Source organism: Ictalurus punctatus, chromosome 1, assembly GCF_001660625.3.
Source record: "Ictalurus punctatus breed USDA103 chromosome 1, Coco_2.0, whole genome shotgun sequence".
Lineage (NCBI taxonomy): Eukaryota > Metazoa > Chordata > Actinopteri > Siluriformes > Ictaluridae > Ictalurus > Ictalurus punctatus.
In genome coordinates this window covers 29,788,958-29,806,567 of record NC_030416.2, presented here as the reverse complement: position 1 = coordinate 29,806,567, position 17,610 = coordinate 29,788,958, and the positions used below count along the sequence as shown (strand labels likewise).

The 17,610-nt window shown below is 38.3% G+C and overlaps 1 protein-coding gene across 3 annotated transcripts in view; it reads left to right on the top strand.

Annotated features, from left to right (window-relative positions):
• The window catches only part of si:dkey-192l18.9 (F-box/LRR-repeat protein 7), a 37,722-nt gene that overhangs the window by 975 nt on the left and 19,137 nt on the right, over positions 1–17,610 (top strand). For 2 of the 3 annotated variants that reach the window (XM_053683750.1, XM_017479640.3), the window contains exon 2: positions 8,130–8,219. In XM_053683750.1, coding sequence (XP_053539725.1) covers positions 8,130–8,219 — 90 coding nt within the window. Of the gene's footprint in view, positions 1–7,004; positions 7,042–8,129; positions 8,220–17,610 lie in introns of all 3 variants that reach the window. The other variant, XM_047158230.2, reaches the window with a different exon arrangement.

The window sequence follows — 17,610 nt, the reverse complement described above, 5'->3', positions numbered from 1 at the left end:
CTTGCATGATGTTTGCTGTCAAACTTCTCAAAGTTCCCACAATAGAAACCTTCATAGAATTTCTAATGGTTGAAATGGGAACTGTATTGGTCTTAATGGAAACTCTAATGAACCCTGTGGGTCTCTGGTAGCTCGTTGCGTTCAGTTGGTGGCATGTTATGTCTAAGAGTTACCATTACGGACCAATAATGGTAGTTTTAATGTTTAGCTGATGGTTTGTAATGGTATTTGTAGTGGAAACCATTAGAATGGCTGTGATGGTTTCTATTGTTTTCCCCCCCACTTTTTGTTGTTGTTGTTGCAGCATTGCACTGTTTACAGTGTGAAAAAACCCACTAATGATCTCAGACCAGTTTTATTTCATGTATATTATCCAAAGTATTCAAATATTGAGCACATTAGATCAGTATGTGGCACCACATTTAGCCTATTTGTTGCCACTAGGGCTCTATAATATTCCCGAATCTTTCACCTACAGATCCCAAACTCTATTCCTAGGTGTATTCTTCTTCTTCTTCTTATTATTATTATTTAAATGCCATTAGCTTTATGTCTTTTTAAGTTGATTATACCTATAACTATTTTAATATGGTCAATTAAAAAAAAAAAAAAAAAGAAAGAAAAAAAAGGCATGGATGAGCGTGATTGTCACGGACAGGTTCCCAGACCCCAAGAACCAAGACACTAGCTACTTCTAAAACGCCCCAAGACATGACTTATTCACAGGAATAGACTTGGAAATGAAAGTCAGTTTAATTCCTTGTCATGATTTGCCTTGGTAAAAATGCTCTCTTGAGCAGCCATGAGACTCGCTTAAATGTTAAACTATTCAACAGTCCAAGGCAAACATCCACATCTGGGGCACAACCTACCGCTCAGACACAGTGACTTAACTGGCCAAGTTAAACTTTTAGCTTCAGTCAAGTCCTTGAGAAACCCTGAGGGAAGCGTCAAAACTCTTCAGCTCTCTGTCTCTCTTTTTCTTTCTTTCTCTCTCTCTCTCTTGCTCACTTGCTCTCTCTCACTCACTCATTCACTCACTCACTCTCTTTGACCACCTCTCATTATCTACAGCAAAAGCCTACACACCAGTTGCCTACAACTTATTCAAATTACACATTGCCCTAAACCTGTCCTCCTTTAGAGAATGAAAAGAAGCAGCAACAGACAAATGTGCACATGAATGCCTCAGCACAGAACCAGGCCAACAGTGGACATTCTGTATTCATTAGTAGTAATAACAATAGAACAATAGCCAGGCAAATATATGCATAAGATGTGTGTGTGTGTGTGTGTATATATATACATATATATATATACATATATATATATATATATATATAGAGAGAGAGAGAGATAGAGAGAGAGATAGATAGATAGTCACACACACACACACACACACACACATATATATATATATATATTTGTGAGACATTATAAATGGTTATAATCTCAAATCTGATTGGTCAGACACTGTTGCTTCATTTTCTATAACAGGAAGTCAGTAATTCCATCTGCAAGACAAATCACAGCTTTATATTAAACTGCTCATTTTGATACATTATTGTTTCTATAGTAACAACTTACACATGGACTTGCATGTCTGACGCCCCATATTATCCAAGACTACCAATTAATGGATTATGAATTGTGTTGTCATTTTAAAAATAAAAATAAAACTGTGTAATCGTTGATATGGTAAAGCTTTCCGTGAAGAGATGTCTATTTAAGATTTATGGAAGGAATCTCCGAGTGTCAGTTTTCAAGTTTTCCGACACGGGAAAGTCTTCAGGCAAGGGCTTTCTGATTTCTCTGTAACAGGACAAACTGTGTTTTTTTATTGTCTTATTAACTTCAAGAAAGAAAAAAACAAGAGCGGTTGGTAAGGAAATGACTATTTATAGTTGCTATGATATAAGTGATAACAGGAACTAACTTGTTTTATAGACATTCCACAACATTAATAGGATAAACAGTACAACGTGTTATGTATTTAATGTAATTAAATGTAATAGTTGGAAATTAGTGCGGTATAAAATGAATAAAACATGTAGAACATGCTGTTATAGGAAAATAATCAACTAAAGGGTGATAACAGTAAGTGCTAGGGATGTCACTATACCAAAAATCTAGTAGTCGGTACCGATACCACCAAAAGTACAGGATACCCGATACCAAAGTCGATACCACAGTGTGGAATAAAAATAAAATTTTAAAAATAAAATAAAAAAAAATTCTCCTGGAGGACATTCTCCTCTGGCTGATACTGGCAAAGAGAGGCGGGGGGAGAGAGAGAAGGAGAGGGGGGAGGGTATTTTAGTTATCAAACACTGTCTAACAATGAGTCTCCGGAGGTGCACTCCTGAACGCATGTGCCACACACACACACACACACACACACACACACACACACACACACCCCTTATACTCTGAATGCAAGCATTAGTTTAAATTCACTGATATGTTGGCAGGCCAAAACGATTTATTAAAAGCATGAACATTTGAATAATTATTAGTGACATGAGGCTACATTTAGCTGCCAGGACACGGGCTGAATGGCGATGCATGGTGGCCCATTAGGAGGTAGTTTATAACACTGCAGTGCGTTCGCATCGTTAACAAATAACTGGCTATCGCAAACATTACATGGAGCATAACGTTAGCTGGTTTCACGGCAACAATGCCAGCTGCCTCAAACAAACATAATATAGGACCGTCTTTCAGGTGCTTCGCCAAATTCCAGGTGTTTCCTTGCTTTGTTTGAAATGAACGATGGCATCGGTTGCACACCGATACTAGCTTTCCTCTCAACAAGTCGGGGTGGAGCTAAACTTATTAAGCTAAGCTAAACTTCTGTATTTTTTCCCGTGTGCTTGTAGGCGTTCCTCTTCTTCTTCACCACTTGTGGACCGACTAAAACACTTGTGCGTATTTGCTGCCCCCATCAGGTCCGGAAGAATCGCAATTTCGGTACTTTCGTTACAAACAGTACTAAGGCTACTGCAGAAAAACAAGTACCGTCACATTTTAAGAATGTTGGTACCGACTTGGTACCGAAGTATCAGTTCTCGTGACATCCCTAGTAAGTGCACTTGACACCGGGCAACATCACACCCAATGCACATCCCAAAGGCTTACAGGCAATTGATAGAAAATCACTCAAACAAAGGTATGTTAACTTCAGATCTGCCAAATAAAGTGAATAAGGACAAACTGTCCTGTCATTGAGAAGGACTGCTTGTACTGGCTCTTAAAAATGACTCCATTTAGTAAGGCAGCCTGATGTTTTACCTGAGACAGCTAATAAATCACATCCAAATACAAATATTTTAAGTTCCAGTTTGACCTAAATTCATATCCTGACCCTATATTTCAGCAAAAGGTGACACGCCAATTGCTTGTCAAAACTCGATAAAAGAAGGAGAGAAAATGTAAATCTGATTTATCCATTTCATCTACAGCTAGAAGATCATATGGATCCAATCATGGGTAGAATTTATTATCTACAAATTTAGAAATGTAGCATCTGGCTCACTACTGGAGCATTTCTCAAGACAGTCTTCATGTTAGCCAGAGTGTATTTCAGTTCAATTAGTTACTACAGGAAGGTTAGACTTTAAAGCTGGACAGGATTACAGACATGTATGAGTAACTTGGCTTGCATGTGCATCTCTGCACAACGTGATACCTCATCAAGGGTTTATAAATGCCATTTCTCTCCATCTGTGCCACGAGCATCTGTACTTGAACTCGACCTCGTCTTGAATTTCACTTAGTGAACAAATGCTCCGTAAAGCTCTCTTTGCACCTTACATAAGCATAAGGCAGGAAACTGGTGAAAGTTTTTGACAGGTTGTTTTCCAGAAAAGTAAGCAAACAGATCTCTTGGCCCTGGAGCGTTTCCCAAACCACTTCTGAAGAATGTGTCATTGGCACGTGGTGAGTGTAAGTTAATGGAAGGGGAGACCGCAGTGGTAAACTCTCAAGGGTGTTCTCACGTTCGCATCTCAGTCAGTTGTGTCATGGATGTATCTGCTGGAAAGGTGGGTCGAATAGGAAAATAGGAAGGATTCCACGGAAATAAATCCTTGTCAGTGTTTTTTGGGAAGCAGCCCAGTTTTCTGCATTTTAAACAGGAAGACCAGTGAAATATGACTGTGAAAACAGATCGGGTTTATTCCTGAGTGCAACGATCCCATGAATTTGCGTTAATTAAACAGAATTCAGAAACCACTGACAAAAAAATATACGCAGAAAGTGATTAGGTGTGCCTGTGGTTTCTGTTCAGAAGCAGAGTCAAACCTATGCTTCATGAATTCAAGCTGTGTCTGCCTCATTTGATCACTGGAAAATAATTGTCAATGGGTGCTAAGCTCCTGAGTAATGGAATTGCTTGTGCATGTGAATATTTTACACATCATTTGGAAGATCTAGATATTGGCAAAATAAAGTCCTATTATTAAAGGTTTGCTAATGAAGTGAGTCTGATCAAAAGTCTGGTTAAGCCAGTGAAAAGTCAAAACACAAGGCCAGACTTTTCACTGGCTTAACCGGACTAAGAGGATAACGTTTAGGTCGATAGGTTTTAGGTTCCAGTAAGAGGTTCAACCACTGGGAAGGAAAGGAACCAAGGTGAACGGATTAGATGTGGGATTGATTTTCAGTCATCCTTATTTCCATGCACATCTGCAATGCTCAATCTTCTACCAAATGAGAATGTATGAAGGGTGCAGGATCGAAAGCTGAGCTGGTCAGTTCTTCAGACTGATCAATGCACGCAAATGTCTTCTCACCGTTCAGCTCTTATATTTCAGAGATCTGAAATTGCTGTTTATGTAACACCAAAATGACTGATGATATTCCTATTCCTTCATATTGTGTGAGTGAAGCACTTTCACTCACTTACATGGATGCATAGAGGATAGAGTGATGGACTCCTTTTCCTGCCTCCTTTTCCAGGCATTTCAACATGGAACAAAAACCCACTGGTAGTTAAGAAAGAAAGAGTGATCCATTGAAGTAAATCATTACCTCTTTGAGCTCAATAGGTTAGTCTTGAGCTCTTGATTGAAGACCCGCACGCAAATGATGAAATTTGTGTGAGCCACAGTCAACAAACAGCTGACTACTCAGAATCATATACCGACTACCGTTCTGTAATTTATTACTCTTTTAGGGTTTTATACTTAACATACATTGGAGCTCGTGGTATGTGGCAAAGACAGTAGCACTGTTTGAAAGGAGCACTGTTTTCATGGGCAGTGGTAGCTCAGTGGTTAAGACAGTGGACGCCTGATTGGAAGGTTGTGAGTTCAAATCCCAGCACTACCAACCTGCCGCTGTTGGACCCTTGACTGCTCAGTTGTATAAAATGAGATAAAACTCTGGATAAGGGTGTCTGCCAAAAGCCTTAAATGTAAATGAAGGAAAATTTCCGACTTCTGTGGTTTCTCTTCTTAATTTCATAGATGGGGGAATGTTGTGTAGCTTTAGTCAACTATATAATTATAACTTTCACATCATAAATTTCACAACTCATTATGAAGCTGTGCAGAATAGAATAACTTGAACAAACAGCTATGCATGTTCATAATTTCAACTAATTGAGGCCATTTGACAATACACAGCAAATTGCATCCACTTGCTTGGTGAGTCACATTTTGGGGCCTGATGTGGAAAACAAAGCAGATGTGCTGGTTCGGTGATTTCACCACATGTCTTTACAATGATAATGATGAAGGGAGCCTGTCTCATTTTAGCCACAATACAGCACTGGTTGGTTTACCAAAGAAGAGATGCTGGAAATGACTGAATTATCATGGGGCATTTGTGTAGGCGTTATCAATATGGTGGGCTTTGCTACACCAGTGGTAATATTAGAGGCTTGTTTGGAATTTAGCAAGGCTAATGCTAATCCCTGTGTGGGTGGTACATGATGGTAATGGTGCAGCAAAGCATTGTGGCTATGTAAAATGTTTGCGTGTTTGTGTGAGTAGGTATGATGAGCACTTGAAGAAAGCGTGTGAAGAAAGGCTTGTTTACGTGGTGAACGCCTTATGTGGAATAAAGGCCCAAGATTTTGCACAAAGCCACTGGTGGTTTGAGTTTATGGCCCACCATAAAACAGGCCCCTCACACACACACACACACACACACACACACACACACATACACACGAACACACATTTTTGCCAGTTCTGCATTTGTGGCGCCAGAGTCTTTGCTAAAGCCCTTGATTTAGCTCTTCAATTTGCAAGACAAACATCCATAGATTTGTGTATGTTAAGCTTACTATTCTTAGTCCATAAAACTGCCCTATTTATGGACAAATAAAGATCAAGAAGGTCTTTTTGTAATCCTAGTAAATGGACTGTTTTCTTCTGAGAGCAGAATGACAGTTGTACTGGTGGACAGTGGAGGCTTAACTATGAGCTAGTGATTAGTGAGCTAGTGAGTTCAAATCTCAGGACTGCCAGAGAACAAGTATTGGACACTGTAACAAGATTCTTATATGAGCTCTATGCTTGAATTGTATCGTTTTTGAATCCACCCATCCATTTTCCATACTGCTTATCCTACACTGGGTCGCAGGGGAGCCTGAAGCCTATCCCAGGGGACTCCCTGTCCGGGAGTGCATCACCCATCACAGGGCACAATCACACACCCATTCACACAGTGTGGACAATTTAGAAATGCCAGTCAGCCTACAATGCATGTCTTTGGACTGAGGGAGGAAACTGGAGTACCCTCAGGAAACCCCCGAAGCACAGGGTGAACATACAAGCTCTGCACACACAGGGTGGAGATGGGATTCAAACCCACAACCCCGGAGATGCAAGGCAAATGTGCTAACCACTATAATCACTTTAATAAATGCATCTGCCAAATAATTAAATATTAATTAAAAAAATTTGTCAGATCCAGGGTCCCCAGTTTGTTCCTGACCTTGAGTGACTGTCTGTTTTTCCTTGTTTTTTCCCTGCGTCCATGTGGGTTTCCTCCAGGTTCTCTGGGTTCCTCTTGAGAACTAAAAACAGGCAGGTAGGTGGATTAGCTGTACTAAGTTGCCAGTAGATGTGAATGTGTGTGCATGGTGGATGTGTCTGTGATGAACTGGCCTTTCATACAGGTTATATTGTCACATCGTGTCCAGTGTTCATGGCATAGTCTCTAGATCCACCACGATCCTGACCAGGATAAAGCAGTTACTAAAGAGGAATGAATCAATTAATTAATTAATATATTATGAAAACAGTACACACACCATTCTATGGCAAGTTTACAAATTCAGTGCATTTGCTCACTTTTGATCGTTTTGATTTAATCGAAATAAGAAAGCCTTCTTTCGTGATCCTTGTTCATTTAAAGTGGCTCCCAAGTAATCCATAAGATTTCAGTATTTCCTGTCCTCGCCAGTTTCAATTTACATGTGGTTACATTCTACATGTATTTCCATATACAGGGTTTTATCGTAATATAGTAAAGTATAATTTTGGTAATATGATCTGGGTTTCTATTTTGCTCTTCTGATTTGCATGTGCTATAACTGAATTCATGGAATTAAAAGGCACAGAAAGCTCTAGGACTTTCATCGGTCAACAAAGTTTAAATGTGTCAAGGGCAGTGCTGTCATAGGGGATCATAACAAAACTAAAAACCCATAAGTGATAAAACTGAGAAAATTCTTCCATGTTTTGTTCCAGTGCTGGATGCTGGCTGCTCTTTCACTGGCAGGAAGTCATAAACCAAAACAATTTTTTTAGCTCATCTCCAGTGCATTCCTAATGAGTTTTCCTCAAAATCCTTAATCATGAAAACCTCAAACTTCAGTTTGGATTAAAAATAACGCACAATGCCACTGGTAATTATCCAGCAAATGGCTGGCCAACAAGGCTTGGATGTCTGATTACATTTTTAGGGCATCTGTTATAATATTGACTTGCAGTGTGAACCTTCAATCCCCATCTTTATATAATATATAATCAAACACTGGCTTTCTCACTGCTAAGGTGATTCAGCATCATAATAAACCCTGACATTGTAAAAATAGATACAATGCCATCCAGATAAGTATACATTTATGTTATGTCATTCATATATCATGTTCTACCGTGTTTTTGGTTACACAGGTAAAGGAAGCTCCAGCATTTCCTCCGACGTGAGCTCCGGCACTGATCATACACCCACTAAAGCTCCCAGGAATGTAACTGCCAGTGAAGGTAAGGCATCTGGTCCTCATTATGTGTGAAACTCCCTGCTCGACACTCCCCATCATGAAATGCTATTTTTTATGTACTTGTGTGTCCAAAGATAACCTAAAATTAAAAACACTGTCTAACTCGTTGTTCCCATAAGACTGAAGCACCTGTAGGCTGTTTGTATAGCAACGCATTTAAAACAAAACATATACTTTATAACTTCACTGTCTTATCTGGATGTGCACTCTTCTGAAAGCTTCTTAATGAGTCCTTTCAAGTTTGCCAGTGAAGGGTTTAGACCCGCTGGAATGCAAGAAACTATTTTGTTTCCTAATTGGCTACTTAAAGGAAGATTGAGAGTGAGATTACAATTGAACTAAAATGAATTGTTGTAAAAATCTTAAATTAGCTGCGAACATTAAGATACTATAGGCTACGATACTGTATAAAATGTTAATGTATCTCATTTAATCTATTTGAAAATCAACATTCTTTTATTCGCTGGTCTAAATGTAGTACTTGCAGCTTTAAAAATATATAATAATAATAATTCATCATAATAATAATGAACCCACAAACAAAGAGGGTTCGTTCTTAGATTGACTGCATTTGCAAGTTTAACTTGGAAGCTTTGTTTTCAAATACCTCATTACTGCTGATCTTCAGGTAATGCAAAAATTGTCTGGTTACAAATGCTCAAATCTTGTAGCGTGTAACGTTTTAGTCTGAAGTTTATATTTGTAACACTCAGTTTGTAGATTTTACTTGAAATAAACGGAAAAATGGTACTGAATCCCCCCCCCCCCCCCCCCCCCATTAATTGGAAAAATAATCGTCCAACTAATCGATCATGAAAATAATCGAGCCTCCCTGGCATTCAAAGAAAATGACATTTTTGTAATCCACATCAGATTATTTGCTTTTATGCAATGTCTTATAGTGAATTATTTTGGGTTTTTTTTGTGGAACCAAGCGCAACAGCACCACCAGTGGTCATAAAAAATACACAGAATGGTATGTAGAAATGATGCTGGGGCTGAATTTTTCCTAATCCAGGCTGTAGATTCAGAAGGTGCAAGTGAAATACAGTCATGGGTGTAATAAACATGAACAAGGTGGATAATCAGTGAAACCTTGTGATATAATGCTCTGCTCAACCCTAATAGTACATTGTCAGGTTATTGATAAATAAAAGATTTAAGCCCTCCAGGTACTGATCATAAACAGAACGTCAAATAACAATCATGCTGAAAAGTAGAAGCATTATTTCCCAGGTGTCTACATTCACTGTCCTGTCTGGCAGGTTGCTTTTCTATCTCCTTAGATGCACAGCCTCTTTCTGTTTTGTCTTTAACCTCACTAGTAGAAAAGTTTTCCAAAGAATTCAGTGTTTCTTTTTTACACCACTATCAGTCCCTATAATGAAAGCCATCTTGCTGATAGTGGCTGTAATGGTGCAGTTATAAGGGCAACGTGTGGTTGGGCACAAGCATGGCTCTTTGCAAAACAGCCTTCCAGGCGGGCATTGTTTTCATTATGGCATGGCACTCAGTTTTCCAAGGCTGGATGCCAGTATGGCCGAGTCCAACTCTGTATTTTGCCCCAATCTTCTTGTGCCTTTGCTTGTAATTGCAATAATACGTGCCAGGTATTTAGTGAGAACTGTATTTCTGTGCTTCTGGGATGTACACCAGTGGCTCTGTTATGTTGTGAGGGGGCATTTACTTTGCTGGTATGGTTTGAAACCACTTGCTCTCTAACTGAGTGTTGTCTCTGTGAATCAATACAAAGTTCTTCTGACTCATCACTTTTATCCAATGATGGAACATTTCTATCCTCATGGGAGTGGTCTCTTCAAGGATGACACTGCCCCATCAACAGGGCACGAGGGCTCGCCGAATGGTTTGATGAATGTGAAAAACAGGTGTAAATCATATGTTCATAATCACCAGATATCAATCCAGTGAACAGTTATGGGAGATTTTGGAACAGCTTTAGTGACTGTGAATGTGAATATTGTTTGGTTATGTGATGTATCTTCTGAACCAGTAACAACAGTTGAATTGTTAAAAATGTTCCCATCTTGTATGGAAATTACAGGGTCCTAGAAGGAACCAAACTCAAAATCGGCACTGCCCATCGCAAAATGAAAATGCTGTCTACATGCCATCATGCACAAGCTATTCATGTTTCCTTATGAAAAATAAGTGTAAATCAAAAATAGCCTGTTGCATTCTGGGTCAGTCTTGAGTGATTCAGAGATTCCTGGATGGTATATTGGGGTCTTGGAGGTCACCTTAGCAAGCACAGGTTTTGAACACCTGCACCCTCGGTTTGTTATGGACTCTGTGGTGTTTCATCGTTCAGCTTGTGGGCAGAACAGATGGTGGATGGACCTGGCTCATCCAAAAATTATAAACTTGGTTTATTTCAAGTGCTCCATGAAAAACAATAAGTTATCCCTAAATATCAGTTTGCTCAATGCTGTACCACTTGATGAGAGGAACATTTACCAAACCAGGTGTTCATTAGACTGTTTTGTTTTCACCTTTTTAATAACCTAATTCAACACATGTACATCTTGCTGTTCATTAGGAATGAGAATTTGTCTGATTTACTTCCAGGCTCTGTGCTGCACATTCCTCGGGGTGAAACCAGGTTCAATGTAAGCATTATAAATTCTGGCCTAGCCTGGGAAGGGCTGTCATCGATGGTTTTCTTTGGCATGCTAGTGGCTGTGGGGCATGGCTTTAAATGCTTAACCACAGAGAGTACATGAAGGAACTCACTGCTTTGGGTTGTTATTAGCCCTTTTTTGTAGCACCATAAGACATTTTTCTATTTGGTATTTGAAGTTATTGTTATGAGAACCATTTGATAGTCGGTGAAAAGGCAACATATTAAGCGGGACAGAGTTGTTTTATGTGTATTTAATGTTTTCCCAAAGGTCAAATGGACCCATGTTATAATTTAAGATCAGTAATATGAAATTTCCTGCCATGTAATTACAATATAACTGAGCATCTTTTTGTATAACCTTCACGAACCTATTCCTTGGTTCAAAAGTGCTTAGTTACAAAAGAAAACCGAGATGTTATCATTCAATTCAATTCAATTTATTTGTATACCACTTTTAATAATGGACATTGTCCCAAAGCAGCTTTACAGAAATATATAAATTCAGGATATAGATTTTAAATATATGAATTTACCCCTAATGAGCAAGCAAGAGGCGAGGGTGGCAAGGAAAAACTCCCTGAGACGATATAAGGAAGAAATATTGAGAGGAACGAGACTCAAAAGGGAACCCGTCCTCATCTGGGTGACACAGGATAGTGCGATTTTAAATAAACCCCTTCTATAAATGTGCTAATACTACATGGTCAAATAGTGCAGTTGTGTAACCAAGAAACTTCATTACAGTTTTCACATGAAATTGGTTTTGTTGAACTTATTCACTGTTCACTGATGGAGACTCGAGTGCAAATCTGTTTGTGGCAATTACAGTCCTAAAGCTATTATAGCGATTGTAGTTATAGCCATCATAGCATAACTATTCATATGAAACACCAAACTTTACCTCAGTAGGCGTAGAAAAGTCACCATTTACTGTACATCTATGAACGGATAGTGATCAAATAAGTCAAATAAGACCTGAGCCAGGAGAGGACTGTTCCCTTAATGCTAACAAAATTCTAGTATACCAAGGAGAACGGTTTGATCAGTAGTATTAAAAGCTGCACTAAGGTCAAGCAACACAAGCAAGGAGACACAACCCTGATCAGAGACTAGTAGTAGGTCATTTAGCACTTTAACCAGCACTATCTCTCTGCTATGATGAGGCCTAAATCCTGACTGATGCATTTCATGAATGTTATTCCTATATAGGTACGAGCATAGCTGCTGTGCTACAGCCTTTTCTACGATCTTACAAATAAAGGGGAGGTTTGATATTGACTTATAGCTGGAAAATTGACAGGGGTTGAGGTCCATTTTTAAACAGGGGTTCAATAGCTTCTAGTTTAAATGATTTAGTTACATAGCCAGTGTTAATAGAAGAATTTATTATTTTTAGAAGGGGTTTGATTACGTCTGGAATAATCTGTTTGAAGAAACATGTAGGTGAGGGACCTAGTATACAAATTGATGATTTTGATGAAGAAATGAATGAAATTAGTTCGGTCTCTTGAAGGGGAGTAAAACATTCTAATTGTTGATCGGAAATTGTTATTATTATTATCTACAGGGTTAGTTATAAGACTGTGTGGTTTTAAATTAATAATCTGAATTTTTTTGTCTAATATTTTCAAGTTTGCCAGTGAAAAAATTTATGAAATCATCGCTGCTATATAATGATTGTGTGCAAGTTTCTGTGGTGGTTTTAAACCTAGTTCATTTTGCTACAGTATTAAATAAGAATCTAGGATTATTTTTGTTATCTTCAATTAAGGTGGAGAGACTGATCTGGAAACGCTGAGATAGACTGATCTAGTAACGATGGGATTTTCTATAGTTCGGCAGGCTCTCCTTCCATGCTGTTTGAAATACTGCCAATTTGGTTTGGCGTCATTTACGTTATGTTGGTCTGTTTTAAGGTGCAAATTATAATTATAATTATTATTATTATTATTATTATTATTATTATTATCAGTTTGCTTTGTCTGGACTCAAGCCATACGTCATAGTGATGGAAATTCTGACCCTTTCAGTGAGTCAGAGCAGTCAGCTCAACTCACCATTAAGAACCGACTCTCAGCTCCCAAAATACTCTTTGCCAGTTTTTACCAAAGGTTTTTGGGCTTTGCCTATCTGACTCTACCCTATACTTTGTATTGTGCTTGCTATAAAATCTATTTAAAGAGTCCAAGAGAGCCAAATTGGCCGTGCTCTCTGGTTGTGAAGGATGACATGTATAAGGATGCATGAAAAAGAGGGCAATTTAGTGCTTTCCTCTTAGTGTGTTCAGCTGCTCTGCGATGTAACATGCGTTCAGAAAGAAATGTTACGCTCCCCCATTGGTAGCTGTTTTGTAATAGGGGAGAGCTAGATACTGGGTAGGAATTGGCAAATGACCTAATTGATTAAAGGGTGTAAAAAAGGAGGGTATTACCCAATATGCAATATATGTGTATATTTATATCAATATATGAATCAGCTCCCAACGTTCTCCTAAATGATGCAGTTCAAAGAGTCGACTTGTTCACAAATGACACATCACTAATAGGTTATTTCTATGAACACTTACAAGAATAATCCTAGATAATGGCACAGATAATCCAACAGACAAAAATACGTCATTTTATAACTGAACATAAAGAATCCATCTTATTGTAATGCATAGTACTGACTGCAAAGCAAGTTAATTGAATGCTTCTACAGATTTATGGACATTAAACTTTTGCAGGCATGAATGCATCATCTCAAGCCGGGAGATGTTCTCAGCACATAGGATTTTGTTATATTCAACCACATCCAAAGTGTTCCTCCCATATCCGGGAAATTAAAGTGAAATAAATCCTGAGTGTTCGCTTTGTGGTACAAGGATTGTGGACACAAGATCTGGATTTTAGGAAGGAGGATGTTCTTCAGAGGACTGCTGATAGTTCAGACAGGTTGTGGTTGCCGACTGGCTGTAAATACTCATTTCTTGGTACTAGTAATGGTACTGGTAATATGCAGAATGTCATATAATAGATAAATAATGATTTGAATTGAATGGAAATTTCCACCTCAAGGGTCTAATCTAGAAATAGTAATGTTATAAACAGCATTAACTAGCAGTTTCTAAGTATAGTTATGGGCCATAACATCCTGAAACTCAGCTCTTTGTATTTTTTAAATAATTTTTTTTTACGTCAGAGTCATTTTTTCTATCTTTGAAACATGATTTATCATTACAAGTGTTCCTTCCAATTGTGGGAATGTCAGCACAGCTGGAAGAAACACTCAACAATAGAACACTAAATCATTGTTCATTACTTTTCCAACTGATGATCTTTGAAGCACACGCCACTGAAGTCACCCAAAAACACTCCTCTACACTGAAGCAAATGACTCTTTTTTTCCTTATATAACAGATATTCTCTTTTCCTAGGTCAAGAGCTGAGTTGTATTTCCATTTAAAGAAATTAAACTCACTGTACCGTGTCCTCTCTATGTGAATAATAAGTGTGGTCCTTTTCTCTTTTTTTCCCTTTCTTTCGGTGCTGTGGGGTCAATGGAGGCAAGCATGTCAAAGCAGTCTAAACACTCTCCGGACTATTCCATACATCTGTAACACTGTAATTCTCTCATACTACTGCTTGTAAACACGCCAAATACCAACACTTTCCATGTTTTCATCCATTTATTTTGTAGTACAAACATATCCATGGCGCATAGTGTCAGTGTTGATCTTCTCCTTGCCAGAAAATGGAGGACTGAATGGATATTTGTTTTACAGGGCCCCAAAAACTGCTCTGAAAGTAATGGAGTTTTAAATAGAGTCAAGTGACAGTGCAAATTACTGTTGGGGGTTTCTAAATAACACCAGAATATACATCCAAGACCAACCATTTTCCAACAAGTCACCATTTCCTGATTGTAATAGAGCAAATGGCCAAAGACTTTTAAGTAAATACGATGTGAAGAGTGATGAGGGAATACTGTAAATAATTTTTTTTTCTTTTTCCAATTAAACAACATGATACAAATGTTTAACTTTGTGACTACTGTGAGTGTGAATGACATCTGATTAAGTGGTTATGGCATAGAAAAACCAATGACTTTTCAGTCTTTACTAGTTAGACATTTCAAAAAGCATCTATATTGTAAATCTAGACTGTGTTCTGCCAGCAATGCATATGTGAATGGCTTTCTCAGGTTCAGATGTACCTCTGCGCAGGTGTTATTGAAATGGTGAATGACTAAGTGCTTTTATGGTATGGTGCTGTTGAATTCTCGTATCTGATTGGTCAGAAGATGTTGATTAACTTTCTATAACACAATCTCTGATCATAGAGCCAGTGGCAAGACAAATCAAAGGATTTCATGCACTTGCTATAATGCACTATTGTTTAAACAGTAAGAACATTCATAGGGAGTTGTATGGCAGACATTTCACATAATCTAAAACTAACAATAAGAGAGAGAAAAAAAACATTTAAAAGTGTTGCTTTTTGAGAAAGAAAATCCATCCATCCATTTTCCATACCACTTATCCTACACTGGGTCATGGGGGAGCTTGGAGCTTATCCAAGGCACAAGGCAGGGGACATCCTGGACAGGGTGCCAACCCATTTCAGGGTACAACCACACACTATGGACAATTTGTAAATGCCGATCAACCTACAATGCATGTCTTTTGACTGGGGAAGAAACCAGAGTACCCAGAGGAAACCCCCAAAGCATCGGGAGAACATGCAAACTCTGCGTACACAGGACTGATGCAGGATTCGAATCTCCAACCCCGGAGGTGCAAGGCAAACGTGCTAACTACGAAACCTTTCCTAAAGGAAATCTATTTTTTCTTTTTCTGTCTAACTGTTGGACCATTTTGTGATGAGATGTTTAATTTCAACTGTCAGCACTTTGTAATATTCAGAGGGAATGCTGTAAATTACATTTTCCATTACAGGAAAGTCTAAGGATATAGCAATTTGTGTTTTGTGGTTTCTTGATAACATGACAAACAACATTTTTTTTAATGTCCTATTAATTTCAAGATAGAGGAAAATTCGACGCTGGTGAGGGAGCTTAATGCAGTTTATAGCTGCATGAATGTAACTGATAACAGGAACTAACATTCCACCTCAATAAATGTAACTGTAACAGATCAAATGTAAATATAAAGTTTACGTTGTGAGTTTAGAGTGTTAAGCTTGATTTGAAGAGTTACACTAAGTGGGAGTGCAAAACACGTACTGCAGCATCAGGTTTCAGCATTAGCCTTCAGTTTACAGAGTCTACATTTACTCCTACTGCCAGCTGTCTTCAATATAAAACTCTTACTAAGAATCTTACAGTAGTGTCCAAATATAATTAATGAAAAAGATTTCATAAGTATTATGAGAAAGGTAGCATGTGGGACCTCGTTTTTTTTTCTCTCTTTAACATCATGAAGCATTGTTATTTAAAAAAGCATAAGGATACATTCCTCTCGTCCTGTAACAACTTCAACTCCTCTTCCCTTTCCCAAGGCCCCCTTATCTCTCACTCAGCTACCTCACCCTCCTCTGTTCCCTTTCTGTCCAAGAAATTCAGATTGCTTGAAACAAATAAAAGCCAGCAGCCGATTAAATGAGAGAACGCAGGAGTGAGATGGGTTTACCTCATATAAACAAAAAGAGTAAAGCACAAAGACATTGAGCACGTTTTGTAAGGAAGATGGCTTCTCTTTATGACTTGGTGGTGGATGCAAACTGGATCCTGTTACAGGACATTTTTATGTGGTCACTAAGCATTTTTTTTTTTTGCCGTTCCACACGCTCTGATCATTCTCAGGGGAATCACATGGAGCAAACTTAAAAGATAATAAATGCAATAATGTATTACTATGCGCTTTAGCTGATACTGGATAATCCCTTTGGAACGAAATGATCAATATGAGGCCACATCCTCTTTATTTTCTCTAAACAGTTTCCTAGTGAAATATCTCCTTTGTACAATAACATAATTTCATTCTATAACCATGTCCTCTGAACTTCCTAGTTGGCACCAAAACAGAACGCTTTGTTGTTATTCAATTTGTCAAGCCAACATGCAAAATTTCCTGAGAATTATTTCACTGATTCTATGTGTTTCCATGTGTGCATGCTATAATCCAACTATCACCTAGTGTCATATTGCTCAGTGGAGAACCACACCTCTTCACTCAATAATCTGTTAGAAAGTAACACCTACCAGTTTTATTATATTGGCAACTTTCTATTTTTCATCCAGAGTTTCAGCCATCTAATTCAACATTAATATAATAAGCCTATTGGACAGGGATCAGGAAAGACTTCATTTGGACAAGGAATATGAGAGCCCAGCAGGAAAGTGAGGGTTTGGCTCCTCCGAGCTTGGAGCAAATGTACTCTATATTTATGGCACGAGAATGCTCTATGCATTTCTTTCACTCAGTTTTGACACAATGTGGCCGAGTTGTGTTTTGGGCACTCATCGGGGAAAAAACACCCTGATTTACCTTCACATTCTCATCCACATTCAAAGTGTTTTGACACAACTTTGTGTGCTTGTATGTGTCAGGCCATTTAAACTGTAGAGTTTGCTATTTTAACCGACTGAGCTGACCCTTTAGCGTTTGCCATCCCAAAAGTTATTGGGTTCCCAAATTTGGTTTAAATGGACTGCTTGAAGACTGTTCATGGAATATTTTACAATGACTTTATGGTTAGAGGGGAGTCAAAAAATTAGCTCTGCGTGACATAAA